Genomic DNA, 15832 nt, shown 5'->3' on the forward strand with positions numbered 1-15832 from the left:
AACTACAAGTTACTGAAATTCAAGAATTTATTCAAAAACTGAACGCAAAAAACCTATATACTCTACGTGCATCTTATTTACGCTACGCGCGTATAAATTAAGTCCTCGTAAGTTAACCACATTTGAAGATTGATCGCACCATTTAAATATTTCTTCATTGTGGCCAAATTATTTTTTTTTAAAATAATTAATTTTAACTTGCCTCGGCTTCTACTAAATAAAAACTGTTGAAACTTTAGATTTTGATGTAGATAAAAACGTAGATTAATTACGATATAAGCAAACTTACACCTCATAATTCAAAATTTTTCATCCACAATGAAAATAAATAATGAAAAATTATAAACAATTATTAAAAAATATTTTTGCATGCAATTATCTTTGGGTAAATAAGTTTCATAAGTGAGTGCAATTTTCTTTGAATTGCTTAATTAGTTTTAAAAATGTGACTAAAAACGCAGAAACTGAAATTAACATTAAGGGGTTCGAACTTTGGATCGCTCACCTGACCAAACTATGGGGACCATATTTCTCAGATTGCGGCTGCCCCCTATATTTTGAAAGTTAGGTATCCAAATATGCTAAAACAAATATATGTTTATTCAGAGAAAGTAATTTTTTTTGTCTGATTTCATAACTTAATTAATTGTTAACACTAATTAATTAGCATATTTGAGATCCCCCACAGAAACCATTAAGATTGACACTTCCCAAAAATCCACCCCTTTGGAATGAAAGTTATTCTGGGTGACATCTTTTCTTTTTTTTAGGACTGTACATACCAGCATATACATCTTTAAATTAGCAGCTTACCTTGCTTACATCATACTTGTCTTTCTTTGTATGTGAATACTCTAAGTTGTTCAAAAATATTCCAATGCAAACATTTTACAAATATGTATTTTTATAAAAATCTTCCCTATCTGTTCAATTTTCGATGCCTGAAAGTCAAAAACAAATTTCTGAATATATTTTTTTTCTTTCTTTTCTTTTTTTCTTAAATAATGAAAAATACTATACGATTTTTCGTAATAATGAGAAATTTTCTGGGGATAGTCACAAATTTTCCAAATACGGTGTTCTCGCGTTCGTGTATATTATGCACATTTGCTCATTATTATTAAAAATGTTAAAAATTCTTAATTTCTTATTGGACAAACTATTGAAGTTTTCTATAATTTTCCTCTTTATGCGATACATACAATTTAACTAATACAATTTAACTCTCATACAATTTAACTAATTTTCACAGTATTAACTAACTAACTAGGATAAATTTTGAATCATAAATTACATTTCCAAACTATTTATTTATTAAAAAGTTGTTTCAATGTAGTAAACAAGAACTAAACAAATTCATGTCTCCAGTAAAAATAGAAAACAAAAAATCATTTAAAAAAAAAACTGCCATTTTTGAAATAATTATTTGGTTCAATTATATTTTATATTTTTTATAAAGTTAAATAGTTTTGAAATTAGAAAATTGGATTTATTTAAAAGTGATAAAAATTATAATTTTTTTTTCTTTCAAGCATAAAAAAAAGTTGAAAACTGATATTAAATCCTTATGATAATTTACGTTTATTTTTAACATTTCACATCTGCAAAATGATTGGCATTTTCTTATACATCCTGTTCTCGAGCGATTTTATTTTGATAAATATAAATATTTAAATGTTTTACTTAGATTTCTGAATAAAAAAAACAACAGAAGGCCTTTTCCCATCAAAGATTAAATAGTCGCATCACACTTGATACATTTAAAAGCTTTGTCAAATAGTCACAGAGTATAAACCTTTACCTCCATCTTAATTTTACAAACATGGAGATTACTCTGTTCCTTATTGGCTTATTCACCGTTACTTTAGCTGAATTTATTCAGCTAAGTCCGGATCAAGAAAAAGGTAATATTTTTTTTTCATTTTTTACGCATTTTTGAAGGGAAAAAAATTAGTTTGAAATGGTTTTACTTTATAAATATATTTCTTTTTTTAGGGAAAATTAAAAATCTTAGCGAAAATCTAGGGAAAATTTAGTGTTAAACTATTCAACATTGAAGGAGAGGATGAATACAATAATAAAGGGTAGAAGGGCACGAAGGGCAAGTGGGGATTATGTGTATTGGGTGTATACTAGGGTGGGCCGAAAGAAGTTTTTAAATTCAAATTGCTTCATTTAGGAGAAGATGTCTCATTTGAAAAGAACATAAAAATCACATCCATTGCATGAAAATCTTTAAAATAGGTTCGTATTTTCCAGTCACGCATCCCACTCAAAATTTAAAAAACCGATAAAATCGAACGTCGTTTTAAAATTTTTTTAACACAACTTTAAACCGTACAATCAATATGCAATAGTTTTTTTTGTTTAATTGGAGGTTTAAAAGAGTGAAATAAGTTAAAATATTGTAATTATTTAATTGCAACCAGCGTTTAAGAAGCTCAAATTATTTCAGTTTTTCCGAGTTTTCTATCATTCTGCTGTCTTGGCTAAATGATGCCACAATAAATAACATTTGTTTTGGGGGTTGAGAATATATTTAGATTTGCAATATTATAACATGATTTCTATGATCCTTAAAAACTTAAAAATTGCCGAAATAAGTGTCCTGACACTTTTGCGAATTAATAAAATAATTTAATTTAAATTTAATAAATAATTTAATTAAATAAATAAATTTAAATTTAATTTTTCTGAATTTCAACTTGTTTATAACATTTATTCACTTCAATTTGGAAATATGATTTGGCAGGCAAACTGACAATTTCTCAGAGAGCATCAATCTTGGTTTATTCATGTTTTATTAGTTAGTGGTGTATTTTAATTTAGCCACCCGGTCACTCACTACAGAATAGTATTGCTATCGCAAGTTCTGTACGCTCTGTCGCGAAGGAAAATATAGCATAGTTTCAGACGCAATGCGATGATTTTAAACTACACACATAATCTTTCCGTAAAGAATTATCTGGGCTTCAAAACAGACAAATAACTTGAATATTTAAAAAAAAAAATTCAATTTTAAAAAATCACCAATTTGGCGACTTTTTCCCACCTAAATGAAAATTATCAAATTCACTGCTGTTTTCTCAGTTTTGCAAATTTTTATGAGCCCAGTTAATGCAGCATTGGAGTAAGTTTCTAAACATTAAGCAGCTAGAACACAAACGCTTTCAATTTTCCAAAAATTATGAATTTTCCTCATATTGATGTTTTGCACCATTTTCAAAATAAGAGTAGACAACGCTGGCTTTAAATAATTATAACTTGACCTAACAATCCTGAGCAGTTATTGCAAACTTACAGCAGTTATTGAAATAACATATTATTGGCAAAAAAGCATAATTTCATATTACGATGGAGCCTTCAAAAACGCCCTTAATGGATAATAACTATATAAACATTAGAATTTTAATATGTCAAAGTACGTAATTATAAGACAGATTCTTAGGCTCCCCGCTAATGAGCCTCGAGAAATTTTTCTTCTGAGAAGAAGACCAAAGCACGCATTTTTTCTTCGAAGAGAGATTTAAAATCTTTATTAAAACATATTTATAATACTTAAATTAAAGTAAATATTCATAAATTATATTATAAATTTAAATACCAACGTTAATTTTAATTTAAATTTTATTATAAATTATAAGTTTTTCTAAAGAAACTAGTATAGTAGAAAAAAATGCTTGGCGTTATGTACAATTTTGTGAATTTTTAAAAAAAATATTGAGTGTGATATCCGACCGAAAGATAGTCAAGCAAGACAAAGGTAATCAAGCATTTTTCGTGAAATTATGATATATTATTTTAAGACAAATGCGAGTGATTACTTTGTTTTATAGATTATTTTTCTTTGGCCATAAAGTAACTATTATTCAAGATAACAACAAATAGATGTTACGAATCTATTGTTTTGGTATTATCTTGGTACTATCTCACATGAAGACACGTTTTAATGATTTGGAAGATTTGTTTATACATTTTTTTTATGCTTTGAGTGCTCTTATTGCGGTGCTTTTGAGCTTTGCAAACTTGGCCTATCTATCATTAGTTACACCTGTCACATATACACTAGATATAATAAATTAAGATTTGAACAGCATGATTATATGTTCGAATTTCAATTTTATAAAGTGTGTTTCATATTAAACCTTTGAGGGAGATTTTTATCAAATATATTTTTCATTTTTTTATTATCTTCTCTTAATTTAGTACAAAATAAGTGAAAATACATGTGTCTTTCTCTGAGTCAGAGGTAAAATCATTCAAACACTGCTCACTTCCAAACAATAATTTTTCAATTTCGCCCTTATTTTCAGTTATTTAGATATAAGAGAAACAGTTATTCATCATTGAAATTAATTTCTTTAATTAACGAAAGCCAGTATTGAAAAATTTTTGAATATAATCAAAAAACTTTTTTCAATATATATATATTCGATACTTCTCTACAACATATTCTTCTAAAGAGTTGATAACGGATTCTTACGTTGAATTGGATTCTGACCAATTACCCATCTTTCATTGATGATATTTTACATCATCACTGTGGTCGGAGCGAGTCGGGAGCAGAATTCGTATCAACCAGCCACCACTAGGATTCGAACCTGGGTGTCCTAAATAGGAGGCGATTTTTCTATCCCCTGAGGCACTACAACTCAAGAAATATATTTTGTCGTAACCTTCTATAAGGTTATTTAATTGATTTATTAATTATTTAATAGATCTATAAATGTTTGCTATATCAAAACTTTATAATTTCAGTAGCTACTTTGGCTCTTGAAAATCCTGATTTATATGATGGTGATATGGCTGGTATTAATGGACCTTTGGTAAGTATTGTTTTATAATTAAGTATAATCGCATTTTTTTTAAAAAAAAGAAAATTTATTTAATAATTTACATCTGCAAAAATGTTGGATAACAAAATATCTTATTGTAAAGAGTATAAAATGTTACTCGCTATTGCCTCGCTGTTCTCTATCAATATTTTTATGTTTTGGAAAAGATATGAAAATAAAACTGCATTTTGAAATTAAAGAATTAATGATCTAAAAAAAGTTTAATAAACCTTAGAAATCAGGCATCTTTATGGTTGAAAGTTTTACATCTTTAAAATGTAATAAAGTTCTGACATTTTCACCATAGTAAACATAATTTTCTATTTTTTTTTTAAATCAAAAAAATATTTTTTTATGAAATAAAATTCTGTACTATCTAAAGAAATGCAATTCAACATCTAACACACTGTTACTGTTACATACCCTCCAACTGCTACGGAATTTCCGTAGTTTCAGAAATCTTCTTTTCAGACGGTAGCAAAATTAATGTCTTAATATTTAAAAAAAATTAATTTTAGCTTAACCTGTCCACTATTACTTATAAAAGTGCAGGCCATATGGCTAGATTCTTAAGTTCTGATAAAAGTTTTATGAGAGATCCATTTGCTTTAAAAATTTCTACTTTGGTTCGCTACCACTAGAAAGAATTATTTTCAAAATCCTCATAAGTTGGAGGGTATGCTATTAATTCTTAATATTTTTAGCATTGTTTAATTTTCATACTGCATATATTATTCATTTCCTTTAATATAATTATAAAAGAAAATACAATATTTTTCAATAAAATTTTATTAAAGGCATTTTCAATAAATTGAATAAAGGATTTTAACTGTCATCGACTCAGTCGTTTTAATGCATCAATTAATTATTTAAATTTAATAACTAATTAAATTGAAATTGAAATATGCAGTGTAAAAATATGTATCCCTCTTATATTATTAACACATCTGAAACATCTGTTTTGAAAAAAATATAATTCTTTATAACTTTAATTGCTGTCTACTTCTAATACTTACCACTAAGTTTCATATACATATTAGTTATAGATTTATTTACTTTTATTATGTGGGTAAATTAATAATAATTTTGCAATTAATTACTTATAATAAAAATTATATTAAATAATAATAATAAAAGTTGAAAATGATGTTACCATAATAAATTATTCATGCACATTATTAATTCAAAGCTGTCACTTAATTTCAAAGCTGTTAGTTACTTAATTGCAATCAATTTCAATTCCTTTCATTCATTTGATTTTATTGTGCAGTTTCAAGAGGTATTTATTATTTTATTATAGGACATTGAACGAACCTCTATCGCTGGAATCAGGTGGAGATGGCCAAATGCGACAATTCCTTACGTCATAGGCACTTCTTTACGTAAGATACTGATTTATAAACAAATTCAAATTCTCTTTTAAACTATTTATCTGTCTCATTTACTATCATAACGGCAATAGTATCCTTTTATATATATATATTTTATGAAATAGTATAGATTTTACGTTTTGTAACTGCACTGTTAGAATTTTCATTCTAAAATTACGCTAAAATAACTGGCAGCAGTTTGTCTACCCAATTCACTTGAAGCATTACGGTTAGGAGCCCTTTTTTCATCCACGGATCTGACAACGTTTAATGATTGATTAGATTAAAATATTGTGAATACAAAACTATAAGGGTTTGTAACCATTCACTACTAACATGGTTTTCAAACCGTAAAAATGAAATTTAACTTTATTACATTGAAATTAGGTTCTGTTCTTTAGGTTATTTATTCCAATTCTTCAGTATTAAATTGAAGCAAAATAAAGTCTTAATATTTAGATTTTAAGATCAAATTGGCAAATTTAGTTACATGTTTCTCGATTAATCTGAATTTTTCAATAAAAATCTCTAACTGACTGCATTGAGGTAGCAGACAAATTTGTATTTATAAAGATGGTTCTATAAATTCACTCCGTAAATTCAGCTTTTGTGCCATACACTAATTGCTATAAGATTATTTGGCAACTGTTGTTGGGTTAGGCATTCGATGAGAATGAAAATAAGAAAAGGAAATTATCATCTTTATCACGTTACTTGGCTTTCAGCTTTTGAAGAATCGATACTTGTTGCCGTTAGGCCTAGTGGGTGAGGATAAATTTCTGGTTATGTAATAGGATTAACTGAAAATAGTAAATAAACGATTTTTAACAGTTTGTGGTTATGGGTTTGTTTTGGTTTAATAAGGGAAAATAACTTAGAAATAAATAGTTATTTAATCATTTTCTTCAGGAAATTTTTTGGAGTGCTGTTAAATTGAGTACTAAAGTGTAATTTATTCTGCTTGTGAACAGTTTGAAAAGAGTATAAAAATACTGTTATAAAAAAGTGAAAAAAAAGGTTAAATGCAGGCAATAAATAACAGTATATTTTACATTTTGTTTATATATTTAAACGATTTCGCCCCTTATTTTTGAGTTCTTAGGAAAAATTAATAAAGATCAGATAGTTTCAGATAGGTACATTATAGTTTCATATTTTTGTACAGTTTCGGCCATACGAAACTGTGAGAAGCAGATTTAACTTTTCAAACTGTATGGAGTATTTAAAATAATTTATAAAAATGTTTTTTTTTTTACTAATGAAAATGTTTTTATAATTAAAAATATTGAATGCGCAAATATATGCTTCAACAAAGTTGCGCTATATTTACATATTAAGAAAAATGTTTTATGCTTGTTGAGGGAAAAAAAAACATATTTTATGCAGCAGTAAAAGTGCATTTTTATGGACGAGTATGTGACTTGTAATTTTTATTGAGAATCATTTTTGTTATAATTAGTGTTTTTTCTTGAATGTGTTTAATGCTTTTATTGTTCTTCGTTTTTCTTGCTTCTTCAAGAAGTTCTTTTTTCTCCATTTTTTGCTAAGTGAATGTTGCAATTATAAGTAAGCAGTGGCTTATTAAAATGTTTCATATTTATGAAGGACATAGAACAACCTTAATCATGAGAGCTATGGATAATTACCACAATAACACCTGCGTTCGATTTGTTCCAAGAACAGACGAAAGAAACTATATCTTTATCTTTTTAGGGAAAGGGTAAGTCAAAATGTTTATCTCTCTCGCTTCCTCCCTCTCTCTCTGCATTTATATGTATATATATAATAAAAATAAATTAAAATGAGTTCAATGCTTCAAGCATAATTTATTTCGCTTACGTCACCACAGGTGTTATTCTTATATCTATCTATCTATCTATCCATACATACATACATGCATATATGCATACATATAGATAGATAGATGGATGTTTTACTTTTTTGCTTAAAGATCAGCCAAATTAATTCAATAAAATTCCATATTTTTTTTGCGATTGCTGATAAGATGTAGACATTGAGCTGATACACTTGCAGAAAATCAGTTCAACATTGAAACAAGTGTTGAACTTGAACTATAATATGGTTCATATTCACTGCAACCATAATAATGTAGAATTTAACTTTTCCTTCCATTCAAATGGAACCATAATATCGTTAGTACCATATAATCACAACCAAGAAGTCCAATTATACTGTTTAATTTAATAACGTATAAAAATTGCATAGTATTATAATTTCCCAAATTGTTAACAGTGTAGTAAAACTTTCACAATTTAATGTAATTACTTTCACAAACTTATTTAGTATTCCATCTGAGATAAAAGAACTTCAGAATTTCAGAAATTGAAAACTCATAACTTTCTACTCTGAAATAGGTGCANATATATATATATATATATATATATACAGTCAATCCCCGCTATAGTGAACCTTCAAGGGACCAAAATTTTGGTTCACTATAACCGGGAGTTCACTATATCCCTACTGTAAACAATTTGAACCAATTTTTCCGAACTGCTTCCATTCATTACACATTATTTGTATAAATGACCAATAAAAAGAAATACAAAAATGATTAAAAAACAATATGCAGTAACATAAAATGTAGTACCATAAACTTTTATTTTTTATTACCCTTCATCTTGCGAACAGAAAATTTGGGGATAGGAAACTGAGATAGAAGAAGCAAACAAGAAAAAATGCTGACGGCTACATTACACTCAATAGATGGTTTTAAAAATCGGTTGTTGTTGTTGCTGATCCTTTTCTGGCCTGACGAAGTCAGACCAGATCTATGAACCCGTTGACCTGACGAAAATCAAACACCAAAAGAGGAGTAGATAAAAAACGGTATATGTATTTAATGTATAAATTTTAAAGACTAAAATATAAAGATTTAAATTTCAAAATAGAAAACGGTAAATTTTCTGATGTTATCGAGAATAAATATGGTAATGGAGCCCACATTGTCATAATCTGGACGACGGAATATCACTAATTCAAAATAGTCGAAAAAAAACTTTTTTTTTCTTTCACTGCAGGAAATTTTTATAAAAATATTTTTTTTCTCCAAATATTTTGCTATAAGCGTGAAAAATGCAAAGAGTATATAAAATCAATGCTGAAGTCTTAAGCCAGAATTACAGCAAATGTGCTATTTTTTTTAAAGTTCTTACTTCAGACTAAAATTTTTCTTTTTACAAAAAATAGTCAACTTGTATTTTCAAATCTTTGAAAATACCACGTTTAAAAATAGTAATTGCACTATCACTTTACAAAGGAATAAAGGAAAAAGGAATATCTTCATATTTTTTATAGTTTTAAAATTTATATATTTTTACATATTACAATTTATATATATACACATATGAAGGCTTACAATTTATCTATACGCCCTGATGAAGTGCAGTCTTGCTAACATACATATCTTAAAATATTCGTTTTCTGCTGGAATTGTATTTTGAATTCCCCCCCCCTCTCCTTCTCTCTGTATATATATATATATACTATAACGAAAATTAATTAAAATGAGTTTCATGCTTCAAGCAAAATTTCTTTCATTTCTGATTACACAGGTGCTATTCTTATGTGGGTAAATTGAACGGTCTACAGGAATTATCACTCGGTAACGGTTGTCACTACATTGGTACAATAGTCCATGAGTTGGGGCACGCTGTTGGCTTCTACCACGAACAGAACAGATCAGACAGAGATGAGTACTTGATCATTTATCTGGAAAATGTTAAAGAAAGTAAGTAAATATTCTGTTTCCCTTTTTTTTAAAAAAAAAGATTAGCTGTTTAATATTCAACTTGATTTTGGATCTGTGCAGCTGGGATATCTGCAAAAACAGTATATAAATATTAAAATTATTTGCTGGTGTTATCAAATATCTGAGGAGTTTATTTGATGACTCGTGTAAGTGATACTTTCAGAAGTTTGTTGATCAATAACATGAATTGGTACCACAATATGGGTATGCTTAACATATTAAAATTATTTTTGCCTTCGCTTAAGTTTTAATGCAACTAATTTTACTTTAATTTATAACCATATAACTGGAGATGAACAGCCGTCCCAATTCTGAGTTTACAGCCATCGATATTCAAATGCAGAGCCGTGTAATTTGGCTCCCGACCCAGAAGACAGGGGAATTACTGGATCAAGCATCAACTCAAACCTTTAAATTGTTCAGAATACAAAATTATTGCGCAATTGCTTTTAGAAACAGGTCTAGTACTCGCCACTGTGCAAAAATTAAAACAGATTTTTTACTTTTAGATAATGTCAATGATAACCGGCCTTGATAGTCTAATGGAAAGATTGTTTTGAAATTATTTACTGTGACACGAACTGGTGAGTAAATTGCGTGTAAACTTAGTGGAAACGTATAAAAATGTGTTAACTTAGTGTGTGGTTCACATTTGCATATTGCTAAGCCCACAATTCTAATAGTTTTCTTGGGCAAATCTACATACGGACATATGCTAACTAACTTTACAGTTTTATGATATTTAGTTTATAACTTTCCTTAATTGGCATTTCACATCTTCGATGCCGACCGGCCTGTGTAGGGGCAGGAAGCTGTCCTTGCATCAGAAAGGTCCTGTGTTCGAATCCCGGGCAAGGCATGGATGTTTCTTTCTCTCTCTGTGTGTTCTGTGTACTTTCTCCTTTGTGTGTGAATGTGACCCGCCCTATAAACGGGTTGTGGTTGTGTGAATGGCGGGCAGAAGTCGAATTCCTGGCCATAGATGGCGTCACTGAAAAACAGGAACATCGCACCCCCATTGCCTAAACAAGCATACGACAAAAAAAAAACTATCTTCGATGATTCAAACATTAAAGAAAAAGATTAAAAAAATACATGTTTCATTGTTGACGAAAATTTATCAAAGCGCAAAATATTTACCTTTAACCCTTTAATGGGCCATTTATTTCTAGTAAAGGTAAATTATTGTATTTTCAGAATTGAAATTGTTTTAAGAACAGTACTTGATATAAGGAAAAAAAATCATTTAGTTTATAAAAATGCCATTTTTTTATGGTAAATATATTTAACATGATCTAGTAATAACTTATTGACTTTTATTTTTCTTTATTTATAAAATAAATTTTATAAATGCTACAAACTTCAAACTATTTCAAAACTTTTATGCGTTTTTTTAAACTAACAAAAAGTTACCAATTTTATTCATACGCACTTCAAGAAAGCTAAAGTTACTAACAAATGGAAACCTAAATTAAAAGTGGTGGTAAGTATATTTACCAAGGCCTTAAAAAGGGTTAAAGTAAAAGTGGAATTATAAAGGATTAAAACTGTAGTGGAGAATCAGAAGTTATTTATCACGTAGCTTACGCATGAAATTTAACTATTTACTATGTTTCAGTTCAAATCTATAATTTGTTATTATCTAGGTGTTCGGCATAACTTCAAAAAGGTCAGTCCACAAGGGAATATCTTGTACAATTCATTTGATTACGACTCCATCATGATTTACGGTAACAGAGCCTTCTCCTACAATGGAAAGGACACGATGGTGGCCAGAAATGGACAGAAATTAGTTTACTCATTCAAAAAGCCAGGAATGAACAAAAGTGATATTGAAAGAGTAAACAAAATGTACAAATGTAACTCTTATTAATAAATGATAAGAATAAAATATTTCATTATTTCCAGGCTGCTTTTATTTGACATTTCTAATTTTCTTCAATTTATTTTCTTAATTTGCATTTAATTAATCCCTACTAGAGATGTTCCGGGTAAATAGCACATAGCAACTAGACTTTCATTGTCTGCTTATTAACCGGTCACGGTTGACAAATTTCAGTGTACAGTACCGGTTACCTGTACTGGGTAATTGAATGTAATTACCCAGTTTCGTATAACCAGTCAAGGATAATTTTAACTGGCATTCTTTGTCTGTGACATTCATCTATAATATACGCAATCACACATATTAATGCTACGAAATTTTAAATGTGAGAAAATCTTGCCGAATATTCTTTTGTCATGAGACTAAATATATCAGATAAACAGTTTAATTTTTAAAAAAAGTATTGGGAAGTTGCGTAATTCTAACGTAATTTAGAGAAAAAAATAACGTCTAATTATTTCTTACGGTAGACTTAGTTTTGAGACATTCTTGCGGTCTAGGCGATATTTTGCTACCATTTTAGCCAAAAAAAATAGTGTTTAATGAGAATTAAAGTTTCAAAGCGATAGGACAAATACAATACTTGTCTAGAATCATGTCGAAAATTCTGGGGTTTGTTTGCCAAGTCTATATGAATATTAATGTGTATCGCAGAGAGATTAACCTTGGATATTGCGTTATTCAAATATATTCGGGGAAATAAGATAGATCCTAGGCAGCTGAGTAGAGCAGTGTTTGGGGGAAAGAGCTCCTGGGGCAGTCTTGAAAAGTCATGAACGGAGCCAGGCCTTTAATCTGCCCCTGCCATTATCTCAGTTTCTATTTTTAGTTAATTTCGAATATTTAAAACAGAATAGAAGGAAGATATGATAATAGAAGATACCTAATAGAAAAAAGTTAATTGGTTAAACTGAAATTTGAAAGCATCTTTAAGATATCTCTACTAACACTCTATTTGGGTTGAACTTCTGATAAGAAACTGTTTCATAAATTGCCAATGTACAGTGAAAAAAAATGGACCACACTGAATAACTGTTGCTTTAATGATTGGATCTTCACGTTCTCGGACTCAGACTCGACTTAATGACTCGAGGGGGTGACCTCAAATAGGCCAGTTAACAAGAGCAGACTATATAGGTTACAAAATCTGACAAAAACATTTTTTTTTTTTTAATAATCATACCTTTTTCTTTTTTTAACCGATTCGGATTTCTGATCCCATAAATATAGGGAGAAGCTGCAATTTTGAAAGATGGTCTCAATAGTTTGGTCAGGAGGGTGCTTCCAAAGTTTGGACAATTTAATGTTCATTTTACTTTTTGCTCATTTTGCATGCATGTATAAAATTTTTACCCAAAGATAATTCCATGCAAAAAATAACTTTTAGTAAGTATTATTTTTTATTATTTTATTTAATAATCGTTGAAAAAAAATTGAATTGTAAGGTACAGAATATTTTGCATCATTTTAAGAAATACAATTTTACATGGCAAAATGCAAAATTATTGCAAATTCTATTAAATAGTTCTTGAAAAATCAAATTTTAAATATCTGACTTTATTGAAATTCAATTTCCCAGGAACTATTTAACCGATTTTTTTCACATTTTATATCTTGCCGTATAAATTCGAATTCTTTAAAATGACGCAAAAAACTTTTTCTTGACAATTGTTAAAAAAATTTCTATTATTATTAAAAATTTGTATTATTAAAGTGTTGTAAAAACATCGATTTAAAATATGTCACTGATCCTACTATGTAGCTCATTTTGTATTATTTTATTATGAAAGACACATAAATTACACTGCCGGTGTATTATTATTAAAGTGCTATAAAAACATCGATTTAAAATATGTCACTGATCTTACTATGTAGCTGATTTTGTATTATTTTATTATGAAAGACACAAAAATTACACTGCCGGTGTATTATTATTAAAGTGTTATAAAAACATTGATTTAAAATATGTCACTAATCCTACTATGTAGCTCATTTTGTATTATTTTATTATGAAAGACACAAAAATTACACTGCCGGTGTATTATTATTAAAGTGTTATAAAAACATCAATTTAAAATACGTCACTGATCCTACTATGTAGCTCATTTTGTAGTATTTTATTATGAAAGACACAAAAATTACGCTGCGGGTGTATTATGATTATTGTGTTATAAAAACATAGATGTAAATACATGATAAGGAAATAATCTAACAATATTTTTAGATTCATAATTCCATGTACTGTAAATAACAAAAAGTGGTTAAAAAGATTTACTAAACGTGCTTAAAAAAATAATGAAGACAAATTTCTCTAGATTTTTTTTTCTTTGGTTTTCTTGATTTATCATTCAAACTATTATGAATCATCAGAGATTGTACTTTTCCTTTTTTAAAATAATGAATACCTCTTTTTGCGCCTAATCAATATTTCTATTATCAAAAGTCAAATTTTATTATAGTATACGCAAATAAAAATTTATTCTTGCACAAATAGGGCGATTTCATTCTCTTTCAAACAATTCATATTTTTTTGTGATAAAAGAGTGTATGTGAATTATTCTAGCAAAATTTTAGGTGAATCATTTGTGTAAATAAATACATATAAAATAGAGAGGTAAGTTCTCATGAAAACACTATTAAAATTAAATTATCTTGTTTTATGCGATACTTGTCTTTCTTTGTATTTGCATACTCTAAGTCGTTCAGAACGTTCCAATAAAAACATTTATTAAATATTTTTATAAAAATCACCCCTGTCCGTTTAATTTTCGAAGCCTGAGTGTCAAATAAAATTTTGGATATTTTTTTTAATAATGAATAATACTATAAAAAATTTTCTGTAATAATGATAAATTTTCCACTGACGGTTTTCTGCTCATTATTTTGTATTAATTTTTTTAAAAAACTTTTGTTTTTTAGATTATTAAAAAATATCAAAAATTGTGAAAGAGTTATTGGGCAAAACTATTGAAGGTTTTCATAATTTTCCTCTTTATGCGATACAAACCAAGGGTAAACATAAAATTCCAACTACTTTGGTTTACTGACGGCAATTACAAAAGCACTAAATTGAGAGTTTTCTTTATTTAAGGGTAATATAAACCATGGAATTCAAGTAATTTTCATAGAATTAACTCACGATGATAAATTTAATTCAGAAATTACGTTTTCAGACTATTTATTTATTTAAAAGTTTTGCTTCAATGTTGTAAACAAGAACTAAACAAATTCATGTCTCCAGGAAATCATCTCCAGGAACACAAAAAAAACAAAATAAAATAATAAAAAAAAACTATCATTTTTGAAATAAATATTTTTCTTTAAATTAACTTTTATATTTTTTATAAAGCGAAATAGTTTTGAAATTAGAAAATTGGATTAATTTAAAGGTGGTAAAAAATTAAAAGAATTTTTTTCTTTCAAGTATAAAAAAAGGCTAAAGACTGAAATTAACGCGTTGTGAAAATTTACGTTTATTTTTAACATTTCACATCTGCAGAATGAATAGCATTTTCTTACATATCTTGCTATCGAGCGATTTTATTTTGATAAATATAAATATTTAAATGTTTTACTTGGATTTCTGAATAAGAAAACAACAGAAGGTTTTTTTCTCATCAAAGATTAAATAATCGTATCACACATAATACATTTATAAGCTTTGTCACATAGTCACAGAATATAAACCTTTACCACCATCTTAATTTTACAAACATGGAGATTACTCTGCTCCTTATTAGCTTATTCACTGTTACTTTAGCTGAATTTATTCAGCTAAGTCCAGATCAGGAAAAAGGTAATATTTTTTTCTCCATTTATTAAGCATTTTTGAAGAAAAATATATCAATTTGAAATGGTATGATATTATGCATATATTAAAACAGCGTTTCTCAACCTTTAAGTATTCGCGGCCCAGTTTTCAATCATAATTTTCATCGCGCCCCCCCCACTTACAGTAAAATGTATACAA

At 28.0% G+C, this 15832-nt stretch overlaps 2 protein-coding genes across 2 annotated transcripts in view; both read left to right on the forward strand.

Annotated features, from left to right (window-relative positions):
• The first annotated feature begins 1794 nt into the window (after positions 1-1794).
• On the forward strand, positions 1795-11865 carry LOC139425751 (astacin-like metalloprotease toxin 5). Its single transcript, XM_071181694.1, has 6 exons — positions 1795-1904; positions 4759-4826; positions 6136-6217; positions 7811-7925; positions 9781-9956; positions 11624-11865. Exons 1-6 carry the CDS (start codon positions 1823-1825, stop codon positions 11848-11850), a joined length of 750 nt encoding a protein of 249 aa, XP_071037795.1. The 5' UTR covers positions 1795-1822; the 3' UTR covers positions 11851-11865.
• A 3656-nt stretch (positions 11866-15521) lies between these two features.
• LOC107449486 (astacin-like metalloprotease toxin 5) overlaps positions 15522-15832 on the forward strand; it is a 53630-nt gene continuing 53319 nt past the window's right edge. Inside the window, exon 1 of the mRNA XM_071181696.1 lies at positions 15522-15658. Within this exon, the coding sequence (XP_071037797.1) occupies positions 15577-15658 (82 nt within the window). The 5' untranslated portion in view covers positions 15522-15576. The remainder of the gene's footprint in view (positions 15659-15832) is intronic.

This window comes from Parasteatoda tepidariorum, chromosome 6 (genome assembly GCF_043381705.1).
Source record: "Parasteatoda tepidariorum isolate YZ-2023 chromosome 6, CAS_Ptep_4.0, whole genome shotgun sequence".
Lineage (NCBI taxonomy): Eukaryota > Metazoa > Arthropoda > Arachnida > Araneae > Theridiidae > Parasteatoda > Parasteatoda tepidariorum.